Source organism: Euprymna scolopes, chromosome 12 (assembly GCF_053919585.1).
Source record: "Euprymna scolopes isolate OS-2025 chromosome 12, ASM5391958v1, whole genome shotgun sequence".
Classification (NCBI taxonomy): domain Eukaryota; kingdom Metazoa; phylum Mollusca; class Cephalopoda; order Sepiida; family Sepiolidae; genus Euprymna; species Euprymna scolopes.
Window position 1 is genome coordinate 65668384 of NC_136493.1, and position 25599 is coordinate 65693982.

General features: G+C 37.8%; 4 protein-coding genes across 16 annotated transcripts in view; 3 read left to right on the top strand and 1 right to left on the bottom strand.

Annotated features, from left to right (window-relative positions):
- The window catches only part of LOC145291306 (integrin alpha-9-like), a 971358-nt gene that overhangs the window by 878540 nt on the left and 67219 nt on the right, over positions 1 to 25599 (bottom strand). The gene's annotated exons all lie outside the window — the stretch shown is intronic.
- LOC145291053 (zinc finger BED domain-containing protein 5-like) lies at positions 16650 to 17003 on the top strand. The gene has a single exon (XM_080136561.1). It carries the CDS (start codon positions 16650 to 16652, stop codon positions 17001 to 17003), a length of 354 nt encoding a protein of 117 aa, XP_079992687.1.
- Positions 17376 to 18038, top strand: LOC145291054 (zinc finger BED domain-containing protein 5-like). Its single transcript, XM_080136562.1, has one exon. It carries the CDS (start codon positions 17376 to 17378, stop codon positions 18036 to 18038), a length of 663 nt encoding a protein of 220 aa, XP_079992688.1.
- Positions 23504 to 24010, top strand: LOC145291055 (uncharacterized). The gene has a single exon (XM_080136563.1). It carries the CDS (start codon positions 23504 to 23506, stop codon positions 24008 to 24010), a length of 507 nt encoding a protein of 168 aa, XP_079992689.1.

The following is a 25599-nucleotide window of genomic DNA, read 5'->3' on the forward strand; positions in this document are numbered from 1 at the left end:
TATGTCAACAATGGAGACATGGGGGTGATTTGATGCGATGCCAGCAGCCTAGCATTGGGCATCGTATTAGAGATGGGAGGTGTAACTGTGGAAGATGCAGCATGGCTAAGAAAGAAAAACGACTATTCCCATATCAACATAGCCGAACTGGAGGACGCTATGAAAGGAATCAATCTGGCCCTGAAGTGAGGATTGAAAACATTTGAAATCAAATCCGATTCGGCAACGGTAGTTTCATGGATCAGGTCGGCAATGACTGGCGATAAGAGAGTTAGGACCAGAGGTGCTGCAGAAATGCTGATCAAGCACAGACTCAAAGCACTTGCAGATTTGATAGCGGAATTCCAGTTGAGGGTATCTGTAGTGCTGGTCCCATCCGAAAAGAACAAGGCGGATTCAATGACATGGCTAAAGAAAGAGGGAAAGAAGGTTTCCTCGGTATGCTGTGCAGGGGAGGAAGTTAAAAAGTTACATGAAATGCACCACTTTGGTCGAGAACGGACGTTATTCCTGGCAAGAGAGGTTTACCCGGAAACCACCAAGAAGGAGGTCAGGAAAGCAGTGCAACACTGTCAGGAGTGCCAATCGATAGACCCCGGACCATCCAGACACAAAGCAGGAGAGTTACACATTGTGGAGGACTGGAAGCGATTGGCCATTGATGTGACCTATTATCGCCATAAGCTGTATCTGTGGATGGTCGACTGTGGACCGGGGAAGTTCGCCATATGGAGAGAGATCAGGGCAGAAGCTGCATGGGCGATTGGAGGGGGTCATCGAAGAAATATTTTTGGAGAGAGGGCCAGTGAAGGAACTGTTAATGGACAATGGCCCCACTTTCCAATCAGAAGCCTTGAAAAAAGTGTGTGATAAGTGGGAAGTAAGACAATTTTTTAGGGCAGCATATCGGCCGAGTGGCAATGGGATAGTGGAGAGAAACCATCGCACCATCAAGGCTGCTGTGGAAAAAAGCAATATTTCACCCATGGAGGTGGTGTTTTGGTACAACATCTCACCGAAAACCAGACAAGATCAAACAATTGTGCCTCATGGAGCCATTTTCGCATATAAGTGGTGGCATCCGTGCAACAAAACGGTAGGAATTGAGGGTGAAGAAGCTACCATTAAAGTGGGTGAGGAGGTGTGGGTGAAGCCCCTCAATGCAAAATGTACCACTCCCTGGGGGAGGAGGGTCGTAACAGGAACGCAGTTGAAGAACAACGTGCTGCTGAATGGCGTTCCCCGGCATATCCTAGACCTGTGTCGTGTAACCCTGCCAGTGCGCAGTGATGGCAGTGAAGAGATCCACCAAGAAGCTAACGATTCACCCCAATTTGACTTAGCCCCACAGTGTAGTTCTTTACAACTGGAGGAGAATGTCTGTAGTGAACCTGAAAACGTCAACCCCCAAGAAGTTGTCCTCCAGAGGCTTCAACGTGAGAGGAGGAGGCCTGCTTGTATGGAGGATTATGAAGTGTCTTATTGCTCTCGAAGATCAGGGGGGGGCGTGTTGGGTATAAGGTTAGAAAATAAAGAAGAAAAAAGAAAAGAGTTGTGAACATCTTCTCTTGAAAAGTATTTCTTGTTGCTAACATTCAGATTGTGCGGTGTGACATTGGTGGTGAGAGGTCAGGTGTGGTCGATTGGAAAAGAAGAGGGCAGAAACGTGCTGTTGTCAAGCGAGTGACTCACTTCTTCCCCAACCCCAGGACCGAATCCTGATTGTAACCTTTGACTTTGCCAAAATGCTCACAAATTCATTTTGAATTTCTGATGACAGATAAGAAGTAGCGATTGTCTTTTCCAGGTTAATTTTCACCAAATGTTCACGGAACACAGGGTTGTACTGACCAAAGATTTAGGCCACAAAAGCAAAATTAATACTACCATTCCCTTTTGCATTATATTAAACCTTCCTTTCCCTACAGTGAAAAAGAGACAATTCTGATTCTTTGGCCTTCCTCTCGCTGGGTGGTCCTGTTTGCTGACTCGTCCCCCACCGCCTGATATCACCCAGAGAGACGAGGGTAGGTGTGGGTGTCCTTTTTAACGACTACAGTCAGAGAGTTCATGCGACTAAGTCCAGTACGCACGCGTTTATAAAAACTGCTACATAATGTATCTTACCAATGTTTCGCAGTGTTAACTTAAAAATAAAATAATCATTCAAGTTAGTATTTGTGTTGTGTCTTATTCATATGAGATAACAGCAATTATTTACAATGGTGACCCCGCCTAAAGAACACTGCACCTCATCAAAAGAACTTTACACTGAGAAATGAACAACGTAAACTGGACTCGTACCGAAAAGAAATGAAACACACTTTGGAATCTTCAGGAAAATACAAGTGATTACTCATTTTCGTCGCAAACGTTTCAAAGAAAACCTTCGACGTAAGTACAACAATACTATATTTCCCCCCTCCTTCCTAGTCAACACACACACACACACACACACAAAAAGAAAAGATACACACATATATATATAAAAAAAAAAGAAAGGAAGAAAATGGAAGAATCCAGTGTGCAACAAATAAACATAAAAACTCCTGAATTTATGGAAACGGCAGTAAATGGCTGGTTTTCCATTCTGGAAGCCCAATTCCACCTACGCAACATAACAGCTTCAACAACCAAATTTTACGCTGTCATATCATCACTGCCTGCAGAAGTGGTAGCTAAAATACTGATAAATATTTTAGAAGGCAGGAAATATGAGGAACTAAAATGCTCCTTAATTGAGTCCCACGAAAGGACCAAGCCGGAATTGCTCGACAAACTAATGTCAACTAACACTATAACTGGCCGCCCTTCCGCTTATCTTCAAGATATGCTGTCTATTGCAAAAAGAATAGGTATTGGCGAAGAGATTGTTCTTCATAAATTTTTACAAGCCTTGCCCGCAACAATTTCCCCGGTCATTGCCTCACAGAAAGAATTAAACCCATCTCAACTAGGAAAACTAGCGGACGAACTAATGCCCTTGTTAAATAATATAAATGCAACAGCGTTTACCGCTCAGCAATCTCAACATATTGACAAAAACAAGAGCAACGTTCGGATACCGATAGGTGTTAAACCATATTTCCCCGAACAAAGGACAAGGATATGTAGAGCACATATTTACTTCGCGGAACAAGCCAGAACCTGCAAACCCTGGTGCAAATGGCCAGGGAAGCGAAACATAAAAATGTTACCAAGCTCACGCCCACCCACACCTACACCAAGTGACTCGGAAAACTAGTTGCGCAAGCCATGTCCGTCCCCTTGAGTTCGCAACTACTACAAGTCAAAGCAAGACTAGGGACAAAAACATTAAAATTTATTGTAGATACAGGCGCAAGTATCTCGATAATACCAGCAGCCATGATAAACGGTGTCACATTACACCCAACACCAGTATCGCTAATCATTGCCAACGGTGAGAAAATAGAATGCCACGGCCAAGCTAACCTCGAAATTGGGATACCAAGTTTGAGAAGATCATTTTCCTGGACATTTGTTATCGCAAACGTCACCAATCCCCTCCTCGGACTTGATTTTTTAAATAAATTTGGCCTTACAGTGGACTGCAAAAATAGAACAATTTACGACCCAGTTACTACCACCAAAAAAAAGTTACTGTTAAATTCTGCAGCACCAGTAAATGTGGTCATAAATGAAATAGAACTGCCGGTATTCATAAGAAAAAGCCTGGATAAACACCCAGAAATTATTTCTCCGCACACCAACAAAAACAGTGAGTACTGTGGTGTTTATCACAGAATCGACACAGGCAGCCACTCCCCAGTCTTTGCTAAATCCAGACAACTGTCCGCTGAAAAGCTGATGGCGACGAAAGAGGAATTCAAACGTTTGACAAACGAAGGTGTAATAACCCCTTCAGACAGCGAGTGGTCAAGCCCACTACATCTGGTACCCAAACAAAGTGGAGGCTATCGTTGTTGTGGAGACTACCGCGCCTTAAACAGCATCACTAAAAGTGATAGATACCCCATCCCCAATATAAACTCCTTTACGGCTAAACTCGCTGATAAACAGCGATTTTCGAAAATTGATTTGATTTCGGCATATCATCAAATTAAGATGCACCCCGATGATATTCCAAAAACTGCCATAATCTCGCCGATGGGACTCTATCTATGAATACATGCCGTTTGGACTAAAAAAACGCAGCGGCTACATTTCAAAGATTTATGGACAAAATTTTCCGAGATATCGACTGTGTTTTCATTTATATAGACGACATATTGATCTTCAGTGAAAACAAACAACCCCACAAACAAGATATCGACACAGTTTTTCAAATCTTAGAAAACAACAGCCTAAAAATATCTCTTTCCAAATCCATCTTCAATGTGACATCTCTTGACTTCGTAGGATTTAGAATCAATTCAAAAGGAATTACACCAACTGCAAATAAAATTAAAGAAATAGAATCTTTTCCGTGCCCTAAAGATGCAAAAAGCCTACGCAGATTTCTGGGTATGGTAGGATTTTATAGGAAATTAATACCAGGATTTGCGAAATTAGTCTTACCCCTATCTGAGAGAATGAGACTAACACCGAAAGGTTTAATCACCTTAAATACATCGGAAAAAGAAGCCTTCTCTACTATGACAAAAATACTTGGTAACCTAACAGAATTACCCCACCCTTAACCAACTTGTACCCAATATCAACTAGTAACGGACAGCAGCAAAGATGCAGTAGGTGCTGCCTTACATCAAGTCATCGATGGAACCCCAGTACCAATAGGGTTTTTCTCAAAAAAACTCACAGCAACACAGACGAGATATTCCACTTTCGACCGTGAACTTTTAGCAGCATATTTGGCCGTATTACACTTTCGCCACATAATAGAAAGTCGCGAAGTATTGCTTCTAACAGACCATAAACCAATATGCGGTGCATTTCACAGTCTAAAACCTGCAAAATCAGATAGGCAACAAAGACAACTAGCCATCATCACAGAATTAATTTCAGATATTGCCCATGTGAAGGGTGACCAAAATATAGTTGCAGATTGTTTATCTCGCCCAACATTTGCTGTACAAATAGATATGTACGACCTCCCTGCACTCGCAGATGCACAGAAAAGAGACACCGAAATACAGTCCTATCCAGACTTAAAGAAATTCACATTATATGGAAAAGATCAATTTGTGTTATGTGATACATCAACGTCATACCCTAGACCTTTTGTACCATATACACTACGGAAATCTATCTTCGACAGCTTACATTCAGTATCACATCCTGGAATAAAATCATCTATCAAAATGATTAAGGCTAGATTTTACTGGCCACATATGGATAAAACAATTAAAGAATTATGTGCATCATGCACATCTTGTCAACAAGCAAAAATATACAAACATACTAAATCACCAATTCAAACGTTGGAAATACCATCATCAAGATTCCAGACCGTACACATTGATATAGTTGGACCATTACCCCCAGCAAAACGTGCCAACAATCCTTATACAAGCCCATGTCGGTATGTTTTAACATGTATAGATCGAACCAGTCGATGGATAGAAGCACAACCTATAGCAGATATTACAGCACAAACTGTAGCAGAAGCTTTTGTTGACACATGGATTACTCGCTTTGGTGTTCCATTGCATGTCATAACTGACAGAGGCACACAATTTGAAAGCGAACTATTCCTTGAATTGTCAAAAATTATTGGATTCTATAGATTATGAACGACTTATCATCCGCAATGCAACGGACTTATATAAAGAGCACATAGAACTATTAAAGCAGCTATAATGGCCTGAAAAGAATCTTGAATTTCAGCTCTACCAATAGTCCTCTTAGGAATTCGAAGTATGCCCAACGACTCTAATTTTTCCCCATTTTATGCGGTCACAGGTACACAAATGTTATTACCACAACTAATGATTGGTACAGAAAATACAGAAATAATTACACAAAATTTTACAAGAGAACTACACAAAACTATGGAAAAATTTGATCTGACAGACTTTTCAAACAGAGATAAATCAACTGACGTAAAATGGGGGGGGTTCACCTCAAATACACAAACGGAATGTTCAAGAAAGATTATCGCTACAGTCCTCTGTCTCTTCTCTCTTGGCTGGCCGGGAATCATCTCCCAGCACCCAGAAATCGTTTTATAGGTTCCATCTTCACGCACACACGAGATTATGCGAGAACGGACGAAATAAAAATGCTGGTCGCCATGTTTGTTCTTCCTTTTCTTCGCCTGTACTCACTCGCTGAGCACCCACGGTAAGACTTCTCTTTCTTGCTTCTAACCACATCAACAAAGAAAACGTACGTACCAAATCAACTTCAAACCTGTGATAAAGTTTGGATTAGGATAGCCCGCGTTCGAAAACCATTAGAAGCACCCTATTCAGGTCCTTACATTGTACTCGAACGAACACCGAAATATTTCCTAATAGAAACGAACCCAAAAACGCATACACAAGTTTCAATAGACCGTTTGAAACCTTACATTGAAAACAAGCAAAAATGTATGCAAAATACAACTATCAACAAAAATAAAAACAACGACATTTTACTCCACGAAAAAGTGCAGGAACATGAGATAAAAACAAGAACTTCAAGTAGGAGAGTTACATGGAAAAAAGATACTGAATACATTTATTATTAAAAATTTCTTTTTAAAATAAATAAATAAAAAATAAAAATATACATATATACATGTATATATATATATATATATATATATATATATATATATATATATATATATATATATATATATATATATATATATATATATATATGAGCACTCCGTCTACTGGCAAGGTACCTCTCTGTACTGACCAAAGATTTAGGCCACAAAAGCAAAATTAATACTACCATTCCCTTTTGCATTATATTAAACCTTCCTTTCCCTACAGTGAAAAAGAGACAATTCTGATTCTTTGGCCTTCCTCTCGCTGGGTGGTCCTGTTTGCTGACTCGTCCCTCACTGCCTGCTATCGTCCAGAGAGACGAGGGTAGGTGTGGGTGTCCTTTTTAACGACTACAGTCAGAGAGTTCATGCGACTAAGTCCAGTACGCACGCGTTTATAAAAACTGCTACATAATGTATCTTACCAATGTTTCGCGGTGTTAACTTAAAAATAAAATAATCATTCAAGTTAGTATTTGTGTTGTGTCTTATTCATATGAGATAACAGCAATTATTTACAGGGTCATACTTGGCCAATAAATTTACCAATTGTAAAAAATTCCCTTTGTTTTCTTGATCTCTTTCATCATTATGGATGTCTTCCCGGTGACCTCGTAGTGCCAAATTCTGCTTGGCGAGAAAGCTGATGATATCCAGCAATCTAGCTAGAATTTCCTGCCAGTTCTTAGTTTCCTTCTCATTAAGATGTTGCTCTACTTTCTCAACTACCTTTCCTTCAAGTCGGATCTCTAGATCCTTCCAGTTGAGAAACGCTTGAGCATGAGATGTGCTATCTTCATGTTCATATACTTTCGAGTTTAATTTCCATTAATTTGTAAAACCCACATAAGCAGAAAAATTGGACAGTCCAGTTGAAAACAGTCTGCAGCAGAAGCAAAATAAGGCTTCTCTGGAAGGAGAATACACGATCCCTGTTCTCAAAATTTTCTCACTGTTGCACAATTTTCGATAGAACCATTTTTTACTTAGCTTTCTAACGACACCTTTGGTTTTTGTTCCTGATCGGACTACTTCCTTGAATTCATGATCAAGGTGCTGCACAGCGGCAGATCCCTGCCAAACAAGCATAGCGCGAATTTTACGATTAATCTTAACTGACCATAAACCAACATCTGTAAAATCGGCTGCAGTTCATGTTTTCGCGCCATGATTGCCTTTCCAATTCTTCAACTTCAGGTGCATGATCATCATTGACAGTTTTTGATGTATCAACACTGTTAATGTCGACTTCCGAAGTAACAGTATCAACGTTAGTAACATCAACTTCGGTTTCAGCATGATTTTCGACCCTCGTTTCGGCTATTTCGGCCACAGAAGTCGTTTCCATGGATTTCAACAGCATGCCTTTATTCTTTTTTGCTTCCTCTTCTTTTGCTTTGCGCTTTTGACAGAATGCCGCATCACTCTCCTTCATTCTCTTCATTACGGTACCTTCTTTCAAAATTCACGGAAATATTTTGAAAAAATTAAAAATTATATTTTAAAAAATAGCATGGCATTTCTCTGCATAAGCACCTTCTTGTTGTTATATAACAGAACTCACTCAATTACGGTATGATCCGCTCGGCTGAAAAGTGCAATTACGCGCGCATTTCACCGGACATTAAAAATTCCAATCACGTGCGCAAGGTCAATTACGCCTACGCAAAGAACAAAAGCAAAACTGCATTATCTAGGCGGGCGTAATAGGCAACATCCACGTGATCAGAAGATGCGATTTACTTGCTAATCAGAGACCAAAAAAAATGACACATTTTTTGATCCGATTCGAGCCAAAGTTGGATTATAAAAGGAACCCCCTTCTTCAACCACGAGGCATTCTTACCGTCCTTGGGTATCGTCTCGACATCACCGTCGCCGCCATCGAACTACCGCGTATACTTCGCTGTCATCGTTGACATTAACCTACTGCATATTTGGTTGCCGACGCCAATATCTTCCGCCTGCTCATCCTTTACTACCGTCGCCAACATCACTCAGACTCGTTGCTACTGACGACGGCATCAACAATACTACGAATACATCGCTGGTGACGACGACACCAACGCACTGTAAATATCATAGTCGTCGTCGTGACCAACTTCCTGCGTATACTAACGAAATTTTGGGTTCGTCACCAAAATCCGTTTTTCATGGTAACAAAAAGAAAAGAAAAAAAGTGGAGAAAAACATTTATGGCAAATTTCTTGGAAAAGAGTAACTAGTGGAAATGAGCAAAAGAAATACAGACCCGATTAAGTTTAAAATGATCCAAGTTTATTAAAACAAAAAGTTATCGATTGCCTTTATTTCCCAAGGCTGAGGTTAAAAAAAACCTTAAGGAAACATTTAAAAATACATATAAAACAAATACAAAAAAAGACGTCAATCCTTACTTGCAAGAAAGGCTGAAAGAAAAAAAAAAACATATAAAGAACGGAAAACAGTCCTTGTTTAGAATTCAGTCCTTTTAACAAAATGTTCTGTCTTTCTTTGACAAAAATGTTCTTTTTTTTTCTTTTCCGAAACGACAAACAAAAAGTTTCTTTGGCCTAAAATGGGAGAAAGAAGTAAGTTCCTTTGTGAAGGCCCATGTGCCTTTTAATTCAAAGGGGAGAGAAGACCATAAAGCCGCTTTGGTTAGCTTTATGAGTACAAATACGGGGTAAATTCTTGAATTATGGAAGATTTCCTTTCTGAAGGAAACTTCAATTGAAAAATCTTTCAAAAGAGGGGATTTCCTTTCTAGGGGCGATATTCTGCTCGTCTCGTCGGTGAAATTAAATTTTGTTCTTCTTAGAAAAGAACTCTTCAACACACGGTAGTTTCCTTCGTTAGTCCTTTGAGAATTATAATTTACCAGTTGTAAGACTCGTTTGTCTTTTAATAACCGGTATTAATCTTCCAATCGTAAGACCTTGTTGTCTTATAATGACTGAGAATAAAATAACGTTAATAGTTTAGTACCAATCTATATAGTTGTAAACAAACGTTTTTCTCTAAAGGAGAGAAATTAGGAAAATTAATTTTAACGTCAAGACCCTTTTACGGAGAACGAAAATAGCCTCCTTCTTCTTGGCCGGCTAGGTTCAAACTGACGAAAACGGGCAAAAACCCTTTCCTCCTCCTCCTCCTCCTCCTCCTCCTCCTCCAGAGGGTAGGAGTGGGGCTGACTGCTAGAAAGCGAACTATACCGATGCTGATGATGATGGAAGTGACCTGCCGGTCAAGGAAGCGTTCCTTGACCCAAATGGCGAGATGTTGAATGTGTATAAATAAAAAAATAAATAAAAATTATTTCTCTATTAAAAATTTCAACAATACATCGCCGCCGCCGACAACAACGTTATTAACTGCGAGTAACTTGCCGAGATTGAACTAAACTCAGTGCTGATAACGATGACGCCGTGTCCCTATAAATCTCTGATTTGGTTAAAATAATATATATATATATATATATATATATATATATATATATATATATATATATATATATATATATATATATATATAATTTTAATTTTACTCAGTCGTTTGTATTTTTCTTGCAACCATACGCTTGGTTATTATATTGTGTTGTTCCGAACTACTACATGAAAAGGTGAGATATCCCCCCATAAAATCATTTTTCTGGGATACCTAACCCTATATATATTGTCGGAATTAGCATACCGACGAGTAAGGGGGGTGGGGAGAAAAGACGTTTGAAGTCTTGCAATGAAATGTTGACGTTGCTTACAAGCAGCCTTTCCTTGTAAAAGTAACAAATGGATAACGATGGTCGAAGTGTAATTTGTCTAAAAGACTACAACTACTACAACAACAGTAGAGCGGCCACCCCCTTTTATCTACTCCAACTCTCAGTCAACGAGATTCACGCGTGACTGGAATGTATATTTAACTTGTAAGGAATAGGCACTCAGGTTCTTTGATTAACGGACCACCGGCCGTGTTCTGTTGGTCACAGCTACCAGCACTCCTTTCTTCCCCACCGACCTACCCTCGGCAAGTCAACCAATTCAATATTCTCACAATATATATATATATATATATATATATATATATATATAGAGAGAGAGAGAGAGAGAGAGAGGGAGAGAGAGAGAGAGAGAAATCGTCACTATCCCTCCTAAAACAAGAAACTTACGGGGAAAGAATCTTTCATTTTACTTTCTATATTAAATGTTATATATGTTTTTGACCACTTTTCCATTCTGTTGAGTATTTTATTTTCTTCTCTTTTTTTTTTTTTTTTTGAGCGTACTAAGTTTTCAAACATGTGCGCGAAAACAAATCTGTAAACGAAGCTCCTCGCGCCTACCTTACGAAGACGAAGAGGGGGCATGTAACATTTATTTGCTGTATATTTGATTTTTTTACTACTTTTTCGAATCTCTCTGTATTTAAAGTAACCCAAAAATAATTAAAATCCTATTATCAGAATTAATTCATCATAATAAACTTCGGTTTAATCATAAATACGTCAGTGATTATAAAATTTTGTTAATAGTTTGAAAAAATCAATTACTCAGTTTTGTCTCTTAAACAGTTATCTCCCTTGGCCGGACATTTTTCTTATAGAGTTTCCCCTGACTCGACACCGGCAAGTTGACCGGTGTTTTGTCCCCTAATTTTAGCTGCCTTTCTAGCCCCACATGGCTCGGTATTTTATCTTCTGTTATCGTTCGCCGTTATTAGTTCCCATTTAAAATTATATACCCTTATACGACGGCCATAAAATCTGTTTACAGTCGATTTTATTCCGTACTTGCTTAATATTTCTAAAATTCCAAAATTACGTAATTCCCTGTTGCTAATTTTCCGTTCTATCACTTAATTATCAGTGATTTTTAAAAGTATTTTTCTTGACAAAAATGTTTTGTTTAATTTTCAACATTTTTGGAACGTGTAAATCAATTGCTTTCTTTGAAAAGTTACTTAGAGAATTCATGCAACCTTTTTTGAAACTGAATTTACATCGTATTTTGATGTTATTATCATTTTAGTGTTAGTGATAATTTAAAAACAATACATATTTATCATTAGTGGCAATAATGAAAAATTAAATTAAAAATTTTAAACAACCGGTGTGGGACTCGTGAATTATGGACGCATTTTTCTGATCCCGATACCTCCAACGGTTCCGATACTTTACAACAATTCTGGTATAAATTTTCAGCTGTTTTGTTAGCTTTTATTTATTTTTTTCTATTTTCTATTTTTACCCTTTCAAAATGCCATCCCTGACATGTGCCGTAAAACAGGGACACATTTTTTCGATTCCAATACCTCCAAAAGTTCCAATTTTCACAAATTTTCGGTATAAAATTTAAGATATTTTGTTAGCTTTTATTTATTTTTAGTTTTTTTTTTCTATTTTCTATTTTTACTCTCTCAAAATGCCGCCCCTAAGATGGGCCGCTTGTATAATATAGACACATTTTCCGATTCCGATACCTCCAAAAGTCCCAATTTTTTACAACCTTTTCAGTAAAAAAATAAACATTTTTTGTTAGCTTTATTTATTTGTATTTATTTTTTCTATTTTCTATTTTTACCCTATCAAAATGCCGTTCCTGACATGTGCAACTCGTAAAATAGGGACACATGTTTCCGATTCCGATACCTCTAAAAGTTCAGATTTTTTTTTACAATCTTTTCGGTATAAAATTTCAAATTTTTCGTTAGCTTTTATTTATTTTTACTTATTTTTTCTATTTTCTATTTTTATCCTCACAAAATACAGCCCCTGACATGCGCCGCTCGTAAAATAGGGACACATTTTTCTGATTCCGATACCTCCTAAAGCTTCGATATTTTTACAACATTTTCGGTAAAAAAATTCAAATTTTTTGTTAACTTTTATTTATTTATTTTTATTTATTTATTTTTTCTATTTTCTATTTTTACCCTCTAAAAATTCCACCCCCTTGCACGAGCCGCTCGTAAAATAGAGACACATTTTTTCCGATTCAAATGTTCCGATTTTTTACAACCTCTTCTGTATAAAATAGAAGATATTTTGTAAGCTTTTATTTATTTTTAGTTATTTTTCTATTTTCACCCTCTCAAAATGCCGCCCCCTGATATGGGCCGCTCGTAAAATATGGACACGTTTTTCTGATTCTGATACCTCCAAGGGTTCTGATTTCTTTTTGATTTTTTTTTTTTTTACATTTTCCGTATAAAATTTTTGTTAGCTTTTATTTATTTTTATTTATTTTTTCTATTTTTACCCTGTAAAAATGTCGACCCTGAGATGGGTCTCTCGTAAAATACGGACACATTTTCTGAACCCGATACCTCCAAAAGTTCAGATTTTTTACATTTTCAGTAAAAAAATACTGATTTTTTGTTAGATTTTATTTTATTTTTTATTTTTTCTATTTTTAACCTTTCAAAATACTGTGTCTGACATGTGCCGTTCATAAAATAGCGACACATTTTTCTGATTCCGATATCTCTAAAAGTCCCGACGTTTTACAACCTTTTCGGCATATTTATTTTTGTTACCCTCTCAAAATGCCGCCCACCGGCACGTGCCGCTCGGGGTACCCCCCCCCCCTTGGGTGACGAACAACACAAAGGAGATGGGTTTTCGTCTTAGTGACGGTTATGAAAAATTGAATAACTCTGATGTGTATGGTCTGATCGGGTTAGATTTAATTAAACACCTGAAAGAATTCCAATCAGTCAATTGTATTAATGGTACAGCCTGGAAAATTTCTAACACAATAATTCCGTTTGGAAGTGTTGATATTTTTTAAAACGTGACGCGGTAAAAGTTTACTTGTCAGAGTTACCTCTCTATGAGCAGCTAGTACAATCACTGTCTCAATGTTCAAGTTATCTGATTGGAAATACGTTAAATCCTATCTGTTCTTACTCGGATACTTTAAGTTCTTTTTTTTTTTTTTTTTTTGAAGACTCCTCTGTAGAGCGTGGAGTTTAAAGTTTTCTTTCTCTTGATTCCATTGGGATAGTCGAACATTCTAAGCTACCCTCTAATGATGAAGATAAGATTAATGATTTTAAAAGAAACATCGTTTTGAAAGACAGTAAACATTGCATTGATTTGCCGTGGGACTATGAGAAGTTGTCCTGTGTCGATCCTAACTATGTGCCATGTCTAAATGACACCAACAAAAAATTGTATCTTATATTTTCTCTAATGATACAGACGAGAACGGTTTGCCTGTTAATATTTCTCACTTCTCATCGTTGACTAAGGTAATTAATGTTTTGGAGAAAGTATTACGTTTATGTGATAAGTTAAGGCATAGACATACTGATGCCAACCACAGAACAAAATTATTGCTTTTCTCCCTATGAGTTGGAATACTTGAACCAACCTCCTAATAAAGAGTATCTGCTTTTGGTTTGTTTGTCGGTAAGAATGGTCTGTTGTGGACTAAAGCATGTATACAGATTCTAATACCCACACTTTTCAAGTTAAATATTCTAAATGTACATCTTATTAACTTGCATGAGTCTACGTGCTGTTAATCTGGAATTACTACATACTACTATATGAGCACTAGATCCTTTCTGTCAGCCTTTAGTAGGCTTACTAACATATTTAGTATTCCTACACATTTCTATTCGGACAATGCTAAGATCTTTCTGGGGTCCGTTATTATGTTATTTGAAATATTCGTTTCTGATGATTGCAAGGAAAATTGCAAGGTAGAAAAAGAGTTGACTACTTTATTTCTTAACTTTTATGTGCAGAAAGCAATCAATATGGATCACTCGCTTATGTTACTGCTTCGAAGGGAGTCTTGATATTTTAACCCCTAATCATTTTTGCAAACAGGTTATAATCCACATTTGTTGTTAATAGTTATGGATCGGATGACTTCTGCTTAATAGAGTTGAACTTTTAGAATCTCTACAATTAGGAAATAAATACATAAAAAAACTCAGGAAAATGTGGCACAATAACTATTTATTATCTTTAAAAAATGTGGCACAATAACTATTATCTTTAAGAAATGTGGCACATTAACTATTTATTATTTTTAAGAAAGGTCGGTGCTAATATATTAAGCGATTGCCCTCAGAAACTGTATTGGTCAAAACTCCAAATAAATCTCGATTCTTCTGGAGTCCAGACTCCCCTGTAAAGTGCTTAGACTCATCTTTGGGAATAACAGCAATATTCGACAAGCCTGTGTGTTAAGGGATGAATGCGAACAAGTCCATTCTTTGAAGCATTTAGTTCCCCTTGAATTAAAAGGTGTTCCTACGTCATCTCAGCAGAATTTCTGGAAGAAGATGACCCCTTCTTCTACCCTACTTGTTCCGTCGCTAATAACGGATCTTCCCCTATGGTATCCTGTAACATCTGTGACTGTTGGAATCATTTTAACTGTTTTGGAATCAATAGGATACTTTTGGAGAGTGGGTTTGTCAGAGTTGTTCTAAGAAAATATCATGCTAATGTCTTTATTGCAATTCATCATGTTGAGTTGTGACTTATGTTCATAGTTACGCATGTTATTGTTAGTCTAGATCAGGGGTTCTCAACCGGGGTTAACATGGACCCTAGGGATCCATGGAATATTTCTGGGGGTACACAAGCAAAACATAACAATATGGGGGTCCACAACGATGTTTTGGTGGTCCATGAAGAAAACCAACTCAGAATAGTTTTTATTATTAAAAATTTAATTTCTACTGTAATTTTGTATAGTTTTTTTTTCAATCATTCAAGTTATTTTAACTACAATATTTCTATTTACCAGGTTTACCTCAAACATTTACCTTGCACTCTGTTTCTAAACATGTGTTTTATTTGTCGAAAATTTTATAAAAATGAATAGCAATATATATAGTTAGATATTATGAACTGCAGTAATTGTATTACCAGTTGTGTATATATAATATATAATTGTATGTATGTATGTATGTATATAAATAAATTAATAAATAAATAAATAAACAAATATATATATATATATATATATATATATATATATATATATATATATATATATATATATATATATATATATATGTTTATTTTTCAGACATTCCATGGCTACTCCAAGTAAAAAGAAGTACCGACATTACTCCGTTGAATATTTGTTTTACAAATTTATTCCAACACCACATAATGAATCGAAACCAATGTGCATCATATCTTTTTTTTTACACGGTGTTCATCACTTATCAAGGCCCGGAAGCCACTCAGGGATAAGGGTTAATTCCAAGTACAGTACGTTAGTGTGGAGATTTGATGAAGTATTTACTTAAGGGGGCAGTTCATTAGGAACTTGTTAACGTTGGACTTGAACACATCCAAGTTGTAGTCAGATGGGAAGCAGGCAGACGGAACATAGTTCCACAGGAGCGCAGTTCTAAGAAAGAAGCTTTGTTCATGGAATCCACGTTTTGATTTAGGCACAGATAAAGAGTGGGGGAAATTTTTCACAGTGGATTCAGCTAGACGGGTGTTTTTCGTGAAAGATTGGCGAGGGGCGGGACCAGAGATTGGAGTTCAAATGAGCACCTGCCATGGAAATAACGATAAAACAAGGATAGGCTCGCAACGTCTCTTCTGTGGGAGAGAAGTTGCAGGGTAGAGAAAAGGGCATCCCCCACTAAGCCACAAAGTCTATTTTGTACTCTGTCAAGGCAGGATAGGCTGTTTTTACCAGCTCCTGCCCAGATATGGCAGCAGTATTCCATCCTTGGACGTACTTGGCTTTTATATAGATAGATAGATAGATAGATAGATAGATAGATAGATAGATAGATAGATAGATAGATAGATATGCATGGATGTACTTTCAAATGATAGCATTAAACCTTCTAAGCTAAAAATCCATCTAGAAAAGAATCAAACAGGAAAGAAAGATAAACCAGTAGAATACTTTAAAAAACTTTGTGATGATTTCCAAGCTCGAAAAACACTGTCTCAAGTGTTTAATAACAAAGTGAGTAAAATGAGTGATGGTTTACTGGCATGAAATATGAAATTAGCAAAATAATAGCAAAGGCAGGAAAACCCCATAATGTTGGTGAAACAGCAGTGTCTGTTATAATTTCGTCAGTTATGAAACAAAATGCCAGTGAAATTACTAATTCCATCCCTTTAAGCAACTCTTCTGTGTCACGACGCATTGAGGAAATGGCAAAAGATATAGAAAAACAATTGATAGCCCATTTGCAAGTGAAACAGTTTGCCCTTCAACTTGATGAATCCACTTTAAGAGATAATGAGGCCATTTTATTAGCATATGTTAGATTTAACAGTGATGAAGGGCCCAAAGAGGAAATGCTTTTTGCTAGAAGTCTTGTGACAAGACAAAAAAGGTGAAACGATTTTTGCTGAAGTTGTTACTTATTTCCAGGAAAACAACATTCCACTCAAAAATATAATCGCTTGTGCTACTGATGGTGCACCTTCTATGACAGGCAGATACAAAGGTTTTACTGCACATTTAAAAAAAGCTGTCTTGCAAGTATTTTGTATTCACTGCGTGATACACCGTCAACACTTACTTGCAAAGAAAATGAGTGCACGTCTGCATGATGCTCTTACTGTCGTAATACAAGTAGTCAACCATATTAAATCAAATTCTCTCAGAGACCGCCTTTTTCATGAAGTATGTAAGCAAAATGGAGAAGAGTTCGAGTGGCTTGTATTACATAAAGAGGTGAGATAGCTATCAAAGGGGAATTGTCTTCAATGTTTCATTGCATTTGGGATTCTATTGTTTCCTTTCTTGCTAACACACAACTTGGAGAACAGCTGCTTGCAAATAAATGTGATGTGTTTTTCTCATCAGATATATTTGAAAAACTGAATTCACTTAATAAACAGCTCCAAGAAAAAGATTCTGATCTGATATCTATTAAAAGTACTATTGCTGCTTTTCTAAGGAAACTACAATTGTATATGAATAATATCCGGCGTCGTGCATTTGAACAGTTTCCTTGTTTGGCTTCTGTTAGCAGCGATTTGAAAAATGAAGATCTTGTATTATATGCTGAATATACGGAAAATATGCATGCAGATATGCAAACTCGGTTTAGTGACCTACTCATGATGGTTATACCAACTTGGGTTTCAATTCCTTTCGAAGTTAATGGTGCCGATGTAGACATATCTTTACAAGAGCCTCTCATTGAATTAAAAGTGATGAAATTATGCGTGCAAAATTCAAAGATGGAAAGTACAATGTATGGAAGACAAATGATGTTGCTACAAAGTACCCGTTGCTCTGGGATAAAACACAGCTCTACGTTATTGCTTTTCCAACATCTTGTTGACTCGGGATTTAGTTGTGTTTCTCAACTTTTATCAAAAGCTCGCAATAGACTTGACATTGTGAAAAGAGGAGACTTTTGACTATCATTAACATCGATGGAGCCAGATATAAAGAAACTCGCCGAGCAACATCAACCACAGGGATCTCACAGAATAAAAATGCCTATCTCTTTTTTTTTTAATTACACATTCCGCTTTAGCTGTTTATTAAAAATTTTAACCAGTGTACATAAATGCTACAGTGAATTCAATTGCCTGAAGAGCTCTGATCTCCATCGGCTTGACCATGGAAGAAACATTGTAATATTGCAATACTGTAATATTGTAAGATATTGGTATAGAATTATTATCACTCTAATTTAGATTATTATTATTACTTATTATCATTATTATCATAATTATTATAGTTGTTGTAGAATACTTTATTTACATTAAATTAGTTTTCATTTAAAAATAAAGCTTAATTATATAATATTTCTTTGATTATTAAAACCTCAAAATTTATATTAGTGAAAAATAGAAGATTGTCTTATAACCAATAGTTATGAAGGGGTCCACCAAGATAAAAAGAAGGGAAAAGGGGTCCATGAGTAAAAACGGTTGAGAACCACTAGTCTAGATAAAACTAGGTTTGTTGTGATTTTCTTTTGTAACAGAAACACATAACTTTTTTTGCCATATGATTGTTGGTTGCGTCCTTGTACCACTAAAAATTAATACCTGTTACCAGAATGACAGGCTAATACATATTTAAACTTAGTAAACCACGTTATGACTAATAAATTATTGGTTTATTAATCACTTATATGTATAATATATATATATATATATATATATATATATATATATATATATACATACATACATATATATATATGTGTGTGTGTGTATGTATGTATGTATGTATGTATGTATGTATTATAATTGAATATGTTGCATTACATGAACTATGTTTTATATATCAAGCTATGACTACCAATCTTCATAGAAGATTTTAACTACCAGCCTCCCCCCCTTCCCGGGAAGGCAGTAAAATTCCACAACGATTTTGGCAATAGTGTAAAGGACCGATTCTACAAGGACTCAAGGTAAGTTCGCTTTTCAATTTGTTGTGATTTTTTTACTGTTTATGGGTTGTGTGAGAATAATTTTTACAAAATAAAGAATCGTTTTGGAATTGAAAATTAGGTTCAGTTTTTTTCTGATACCGATTTTGATTTAAAAAAATCTGACTTTTCTAATATCCAATTCTGATTAATTGTCGCCAACACTATCTATATACAGAAAAAAGTAGATGTACGTATGTGTGTGTCTGTGTGTAAATATTTACTCAATACTCTCTTAAACTACTGGTCACATAAAACTAAAATTAACAGGAAATAGTAATCATGCGCCAAGGATGGTTTATAACGAGTAAAATTTTTGTTTGGATGGATGAATATTGCGTATAGACGGGGGTGTACTAAATATATACAACCAAAATTATGTCTGGTCAATTTACGACTGATAGCTCCTGCTGTTTGTTATATAAAAAAAACTCGTAAAGTTGCTGAAATCAACAGGAGCCGAATCCGACATTTATTTGTGCTGGATTTTAGTCGTACATAAGGTGCCTTACTAAAATTGTATGACTAAATAATGTGCGATTATATGTTCTTGCTGTTGATTAGCTATTAAAGAAATTTCGATACGAATAAACCACATGGTTTATAAACGCAAAATATTGTAGATATCTGCTGTGGTATTATTAAAATAAAAAATTTAATGAATTTACTCACAAGTTTCAGCCGAGAGGTTATTTTTGGGGGAAATATATTTTAACAAAGTATTTACAAAAATAAATTATGTTTTAAATCTTCTCCCTTGAGGCAGATAGTAAATACATACATGAATATTTATTTACAAGGTACGTGCAAAATGAATCTACATCTTTTAACTTGAAAATTCAAAAATCAGGAAATTAATCAATTTTAATGAAATTTTCAGTATTTATTAAATAATGATCACGGAATATATGTATAGAGATTGGAATGTTATATTTAGTTTATTTCTGAATGCAACATTTTTGTGTATATCTTTACTTATATCTATCTAACATATCTTTATTTATATCTAATATATTTTATGTACGTCTAGTATAGCGCAATATGTTTTGTATATATTTTTCTCCAATAAAGGGGTTAAGACATCCTTTCCATTTTCTCACTTTTAGAATTCACGTTGTAACATTTGTAACCCTCCTTCAGGATATAATTTGCATTTTACTCGCAGTAGTTGAAATTCCACAGGTATTGTAGTTTACGATGGGAGAAACTATAGCATTTTCTGCCCTTATTCAGCGAATAAGAGTGTGATGTCCCTTGGATCGGTGGGAGTAGCCCCCCTTTGTTCAATGTTTTATAATGTAAACTCTCGGACATAAACGTGAATAAACGAGACTTGGTCAGTCAGCAATGTTGGTCTGAACGATGATATATCCTTGTCCTGTTTGTCTTGAAGCCTAACAAAACATGGTGTCAGAACAAGGGATTTACAAACAAATGGGAGCAAAATACGGAGAAAGACTTATACTAAATACCGATCCTAAGAGCCGTTAAAAAAAAGGGGGGGATTTACAAACAAATGGGAGCAAAATACGGAGAAAGACTTATACTAAATACCGATCCTAAGAGCCGTTAAAAAAAAGGGGGATTTACAAACAAATGGGAGCAAAATACGGAGAAAGACTTATACTAAATACCGATCCTAAGAGCCGTTAAAAAAAAGGGGGATTTACAAACATATGGGAGCAAAATACGGAGAAAGACTTATACTAAATACCGATCCTAAGAGCCGTTAAAAAAAAGGGATTTACAAACAAATGGGAGCAAAATACGGAGAAAGACTTATACTAAATACCGATCCTAAGAGCCGTTAAAAAAAGGGATTTACAAACAAATGGGAGCAAAATACGGAGAAAGACTTATACTAAATACCGATCCTAAGAGCCGTTAAAAAAAAAAAGAAAAAGAAATGAAATTCCATAAGAACCCCCCAGAATGAATAGCCACGTGAGCCCACCAGAACCCTTTCCATTCGATCAACCCAAGTTATGAGAAAAATGAATACGACAGTTCAACCATTACCGGACAGTGTTCAGCCTTGACGAAAAACCAAGTCCTTGTCAGGTGGACACCTTAATATATTGTATGAGCGATAAAGCTGAAGACATTTTTGCCACATTCAAACTTGCACCCAAGGAAGCCCAGAACTTTAATATAGTGGTAGCAAAGTTTAATGACCCTTTCAAAGGTGACACAAACATAATTTACAAACGGGCCAGATTCAAACAAAGGTGTCAGGAGGAAGGTGATTCCATTGATTCCTTCATGACTAATCTCCACACACTAGCATTCCGAGACCTGCACGAGGAATTAATTTGTGACAGAATTTTAGTTGGGTGCACAGATCCTAGGTTATCACTAAGTTTGCAAATGATTCCAGCCCTCACCTTGGACGGGCCATCAGACGCACAAGACAGAGTAAAACAATAAAATCACAACAGCATCTCCTGCAGTTTTCAGAACACATCGTTGGTGAAGATCCAGCTTGCAATAATATTGCAGTCCACTACGTCAGTGACAACAGAATTCGCAGACAAGGTCAGAGTAAACACATGACAAGACCCAGGCGAGAATTGCACTATGAGAATTGACAAAAAAATGAGCGCATGCAGCAGCATAGACCAGAGGCTGAGTGCCACCACTGTGGTAACAAAACCCAACATCAGAGACGCACGTGTCCTGCCATTTCAGCCACCTGCCACAATTGTGATAGGATTGGCCACTATGCTCAGTGCTGCCGCATGAGAAGACTGCATGGAATTAAACTTAGCTCGGATGACTGTGAAAGTGATCAGAATGTGTACCTTAATGTTCTGACGATATCAGAGATCAGCATGAGTAAACCTTGGTGAACAAATATCACTATCAATGGAGTGCCACTGAAATTCAAGCTGGACTCTGGGGCAGATGTGACCGCAATTCCAGAGCACATATACAAGTTAAGGAGAGACCTACCAGATCTCTCAGATACCCACAAAATTTTTCATGGTCCAAGACGTATTCCACTCAAAGTGACTGGAGTGGTCACTGCAACTGTCTCGCATGAAGAGTTTTCAACAGAACAGCAGATATTTATTATCCCCAATCTCGAGGAGCCATTTTTAGAAAGGCCAGCCATCGAATCATTTAAGCTCGTAACTGTCCACCCAAACTTGCATACCATCAGCAGACAGAAACGACCATTCGACCCAAAAAAGAAATGCGAGACCTATTCACAGGCCTAGGCACATTTGGGGAAGAATGTACCATACTCTTACATCTGAATGCGAGTTCATACTCAGTACCTACACCACGACGTGTACCACTACCTTTGATGAAGAAAACATAAGCAAAGCTCCAGAGAATGGAAAAGCTGGGGGTCATAAGCAAGATTGACACACTCATGGTGGTAGTACCAAAAGCAAACGGAATGATTACGATATGCATAGATCTCACAAAGCTCAATAAGTGCGTAAAACGTAAACTCCACATGCTCCCTATGGTCGACCATCTTTTGGCTCAGTTAGAGGAAGTAAAAATCATGAGCAAATTGGACGCCAACAGCGGATATTGGCAGATTCCACTTTCATCAGAATCCCGTTCGCTGACGACCTTCATAACTCCATTTGGACGATACCAATTCAACCACCTCTCATTTGGTATTTCGTCAGCGAGTGAGATCTACCAGAGGTGCATGTCACAAGTACTAGAGACTGAAATCGGAGTCATATGCATGCAAGATGACGTTTTAATATATGAAAAAAATCAACAAGAACATGATGCCCGGCTGAAAAGCACACTACAAAAAATTCAGGCTGCTGGCATTACACTCAATTCCGAAAAATGCGAAATATCCAAGTCATCAGTAAAATTTCTTGGACATATACTCAGTGCTGATGGCCTGCGACCTGATCTGGAAAGGCTCACTGGTGTCTCCAAATTCCGAACACCAACGAACATGACGGAAACCTGCCAGTTCCTAGGGATAGTGAATCAATTAGGAAAATTTATTCCAAACCTAGCAGACATGACTAAACCATTAAGGGATTTATTGATTCAGAAATACGCGTTTGTTTGGGACAATGCACAATAGGATGAATTCAGCTCCATCAAGAAAGCATTGTGTTTAGAACCCGTGCTATGCCTGTACAACCCATCAAATGAGACTGTGATTTCTAGCGACGCTTCATCTAACAGGCAGGGAGCAGTATTATTACAACAACAACAGGATTACATAAAATTACACCTCATCGCCTACGCTTCACGAGCCATGTCAGAAACTAAAACAAGTTATGCTCAAATAGAAAAGGAGGCCCTAGCAATAACATGGGCTTGTGAAAGCTTTTCAGACTTGTTGGACTACACTTCACAGTGGAGGCAGTTCACAAACCACTGGTGCCACTACTAGGTACCAAGGACCTCAGTGAACTTACAGCAAGGATACAGAGGTTTTGAATACGTTTAATGAGGTATGCATACACAATTTGTTATGTCCCTGGTAAGGAACTATATACAGCTGATGCTCTGTCAAGAACGGTATCCGTCAATGGACCCACCAAACAAGATAAGGACCTAGAGGAGTTAGCAACAGCGTTCGTCCACACCATGATGGAATCTTTACCTGCCACAGAAAAACGTCTGAAAGAGTTGGAGGAAGCCACTAAAACTGATGAAATCAGCAACTACACATTACAATATGTAAGAAACGGCTGGCCATCAAAGGATCATGTCCCAGCATCAATTAAACTTTATTGGGTCTACCATTGCAGCATCACATGCGAGAATGGATTACTGATGTATGGCACACGGATCATAATCCCATCACTACTGAAACTATCATCGCCAAAATCAACTCTGGAAATCAGGGAATTACCAGGTGCAGACAAAGTGCTCGCCAATCCATATGGTGGCCAAGACTGTCTGACCAAATCAAAAGGACTGTGGAAAACTGCCCAAGATGCGCCGAGCTAAGACACCAACCGCCTGAACTCCTCATGACAACTGAGCTTCCGACAAGACCATGACACACTCTAGCCTCTGATCTGTTTGAGTTGAACAATATGTCATAGTTGTCGACTACTTCTCTCAATATGCAGAGATCGCCATGCTTACATCAATGACTTCCACTGCAATAATACAGAGCTTTAAAGCTATTTTTGCCAGACATGGAGTACCTGTCATCCTAAGAACATACCCCCTAATCAAAAAAAAACCTGGATTGGATTCTCAGCGACACTCTCCGCTCTAACCAGGTTCCATCTGGTTCTCGAGAACTCAATGGCTCGACTCTCTCAAACATCTTAACTTTTATTATCTCATTTATGCAAATTAATGCGCATTCGAACTTGCTGATTCGTCGCCTTCTCGTCTCCCATCGCTCGGGTTTCGAGTTCGCACATACAGCCCACCTCCATGACTGCAGTCACATTCAATTTTTACTACACGCCCCCCTGATCTCATGATCATAAACTGGCTAGTGAAGTAGTATCCGTCTTTGCTAGACACAGCTAGCGCTCTACACTCCTGCTAGACACAGCTAGCGCTCTACACTCTGACAAAGACAGATACTACTGGAAAATGGGGCTACACAGCTAGACACAGAAATTAATTTTTAAATTTATTATTTAAAAACGACTTTAATTGTATTCTCACCAAAATAACTATTGTTCAAAAACGACACTTTTTTTCTCCTTTTCAGCACTATACGATTTCATGTTAAATTCCGTATTTAAAAATAACTTTTAAAACCTGGTGAGACTCTGGTCAAAGTCTCCTTTAGCATTTTCCGCAGGGCGGGGTCACGCAGCTCATCGTCCCACCCGGTTGACATGGAAGTCGCTCGTCGCTTTATGGTCGTCACCGCCACTCGGAGCCACACACACACGGGGAAGTGGCCCACCAGTTTCCCACAGATGGAGAAGACGCACCGACGCGTGACGCTAGTTGGGACTTCCAGGACATCACCGCCTCTTCCACAGTGGAGTCTGTCTGCGCTGCCACTCACGTGCAGGCCAAGCACCTCCGTTCCATCTCGCAGTCACTCTGGTTCCTTGCACGTTAGCCCGAAGCTTTCGAAGTGTTCTTTAACCTTCTGTGCAGGCATAAGGCTCTCGTTCACGTAGATGTCATCGATATATGACGATGTCGCTTGTTGCACGGCTTTGTCCTGACGGCGGATCGCCTGCATGATTGCCGTCATCATGTTTGGGGCCACGTCCAGGCCGAACCCTAGCTTCGTCAAGCAATAACGTGTCCCTTTAATCTTGACCGTCTGGTACGGCCACAGCGATTTTTCGATGCGTATCTGCAAGTAAGCTCTTCGCAAATCCAATATTCCTGCATCTGCCCCTTGTTGCCGCCACTCTCTGTTTGTGTGCACAGACGTCTGCACCCGCCGTGTACGGGTCAACATGCTCGTTGAGTTCCCGGTAGTCCATGACGGGTCGGACTTTTTGTTTGTTCTTCTGCCTGTAGCCATCAAGGGAATCAACCCCTTTGGGGGCCCAAGTTCGTCTTCCGGGTACGGGACCAGCCAGCCATTGTCCTTCCAAACCTGGAGC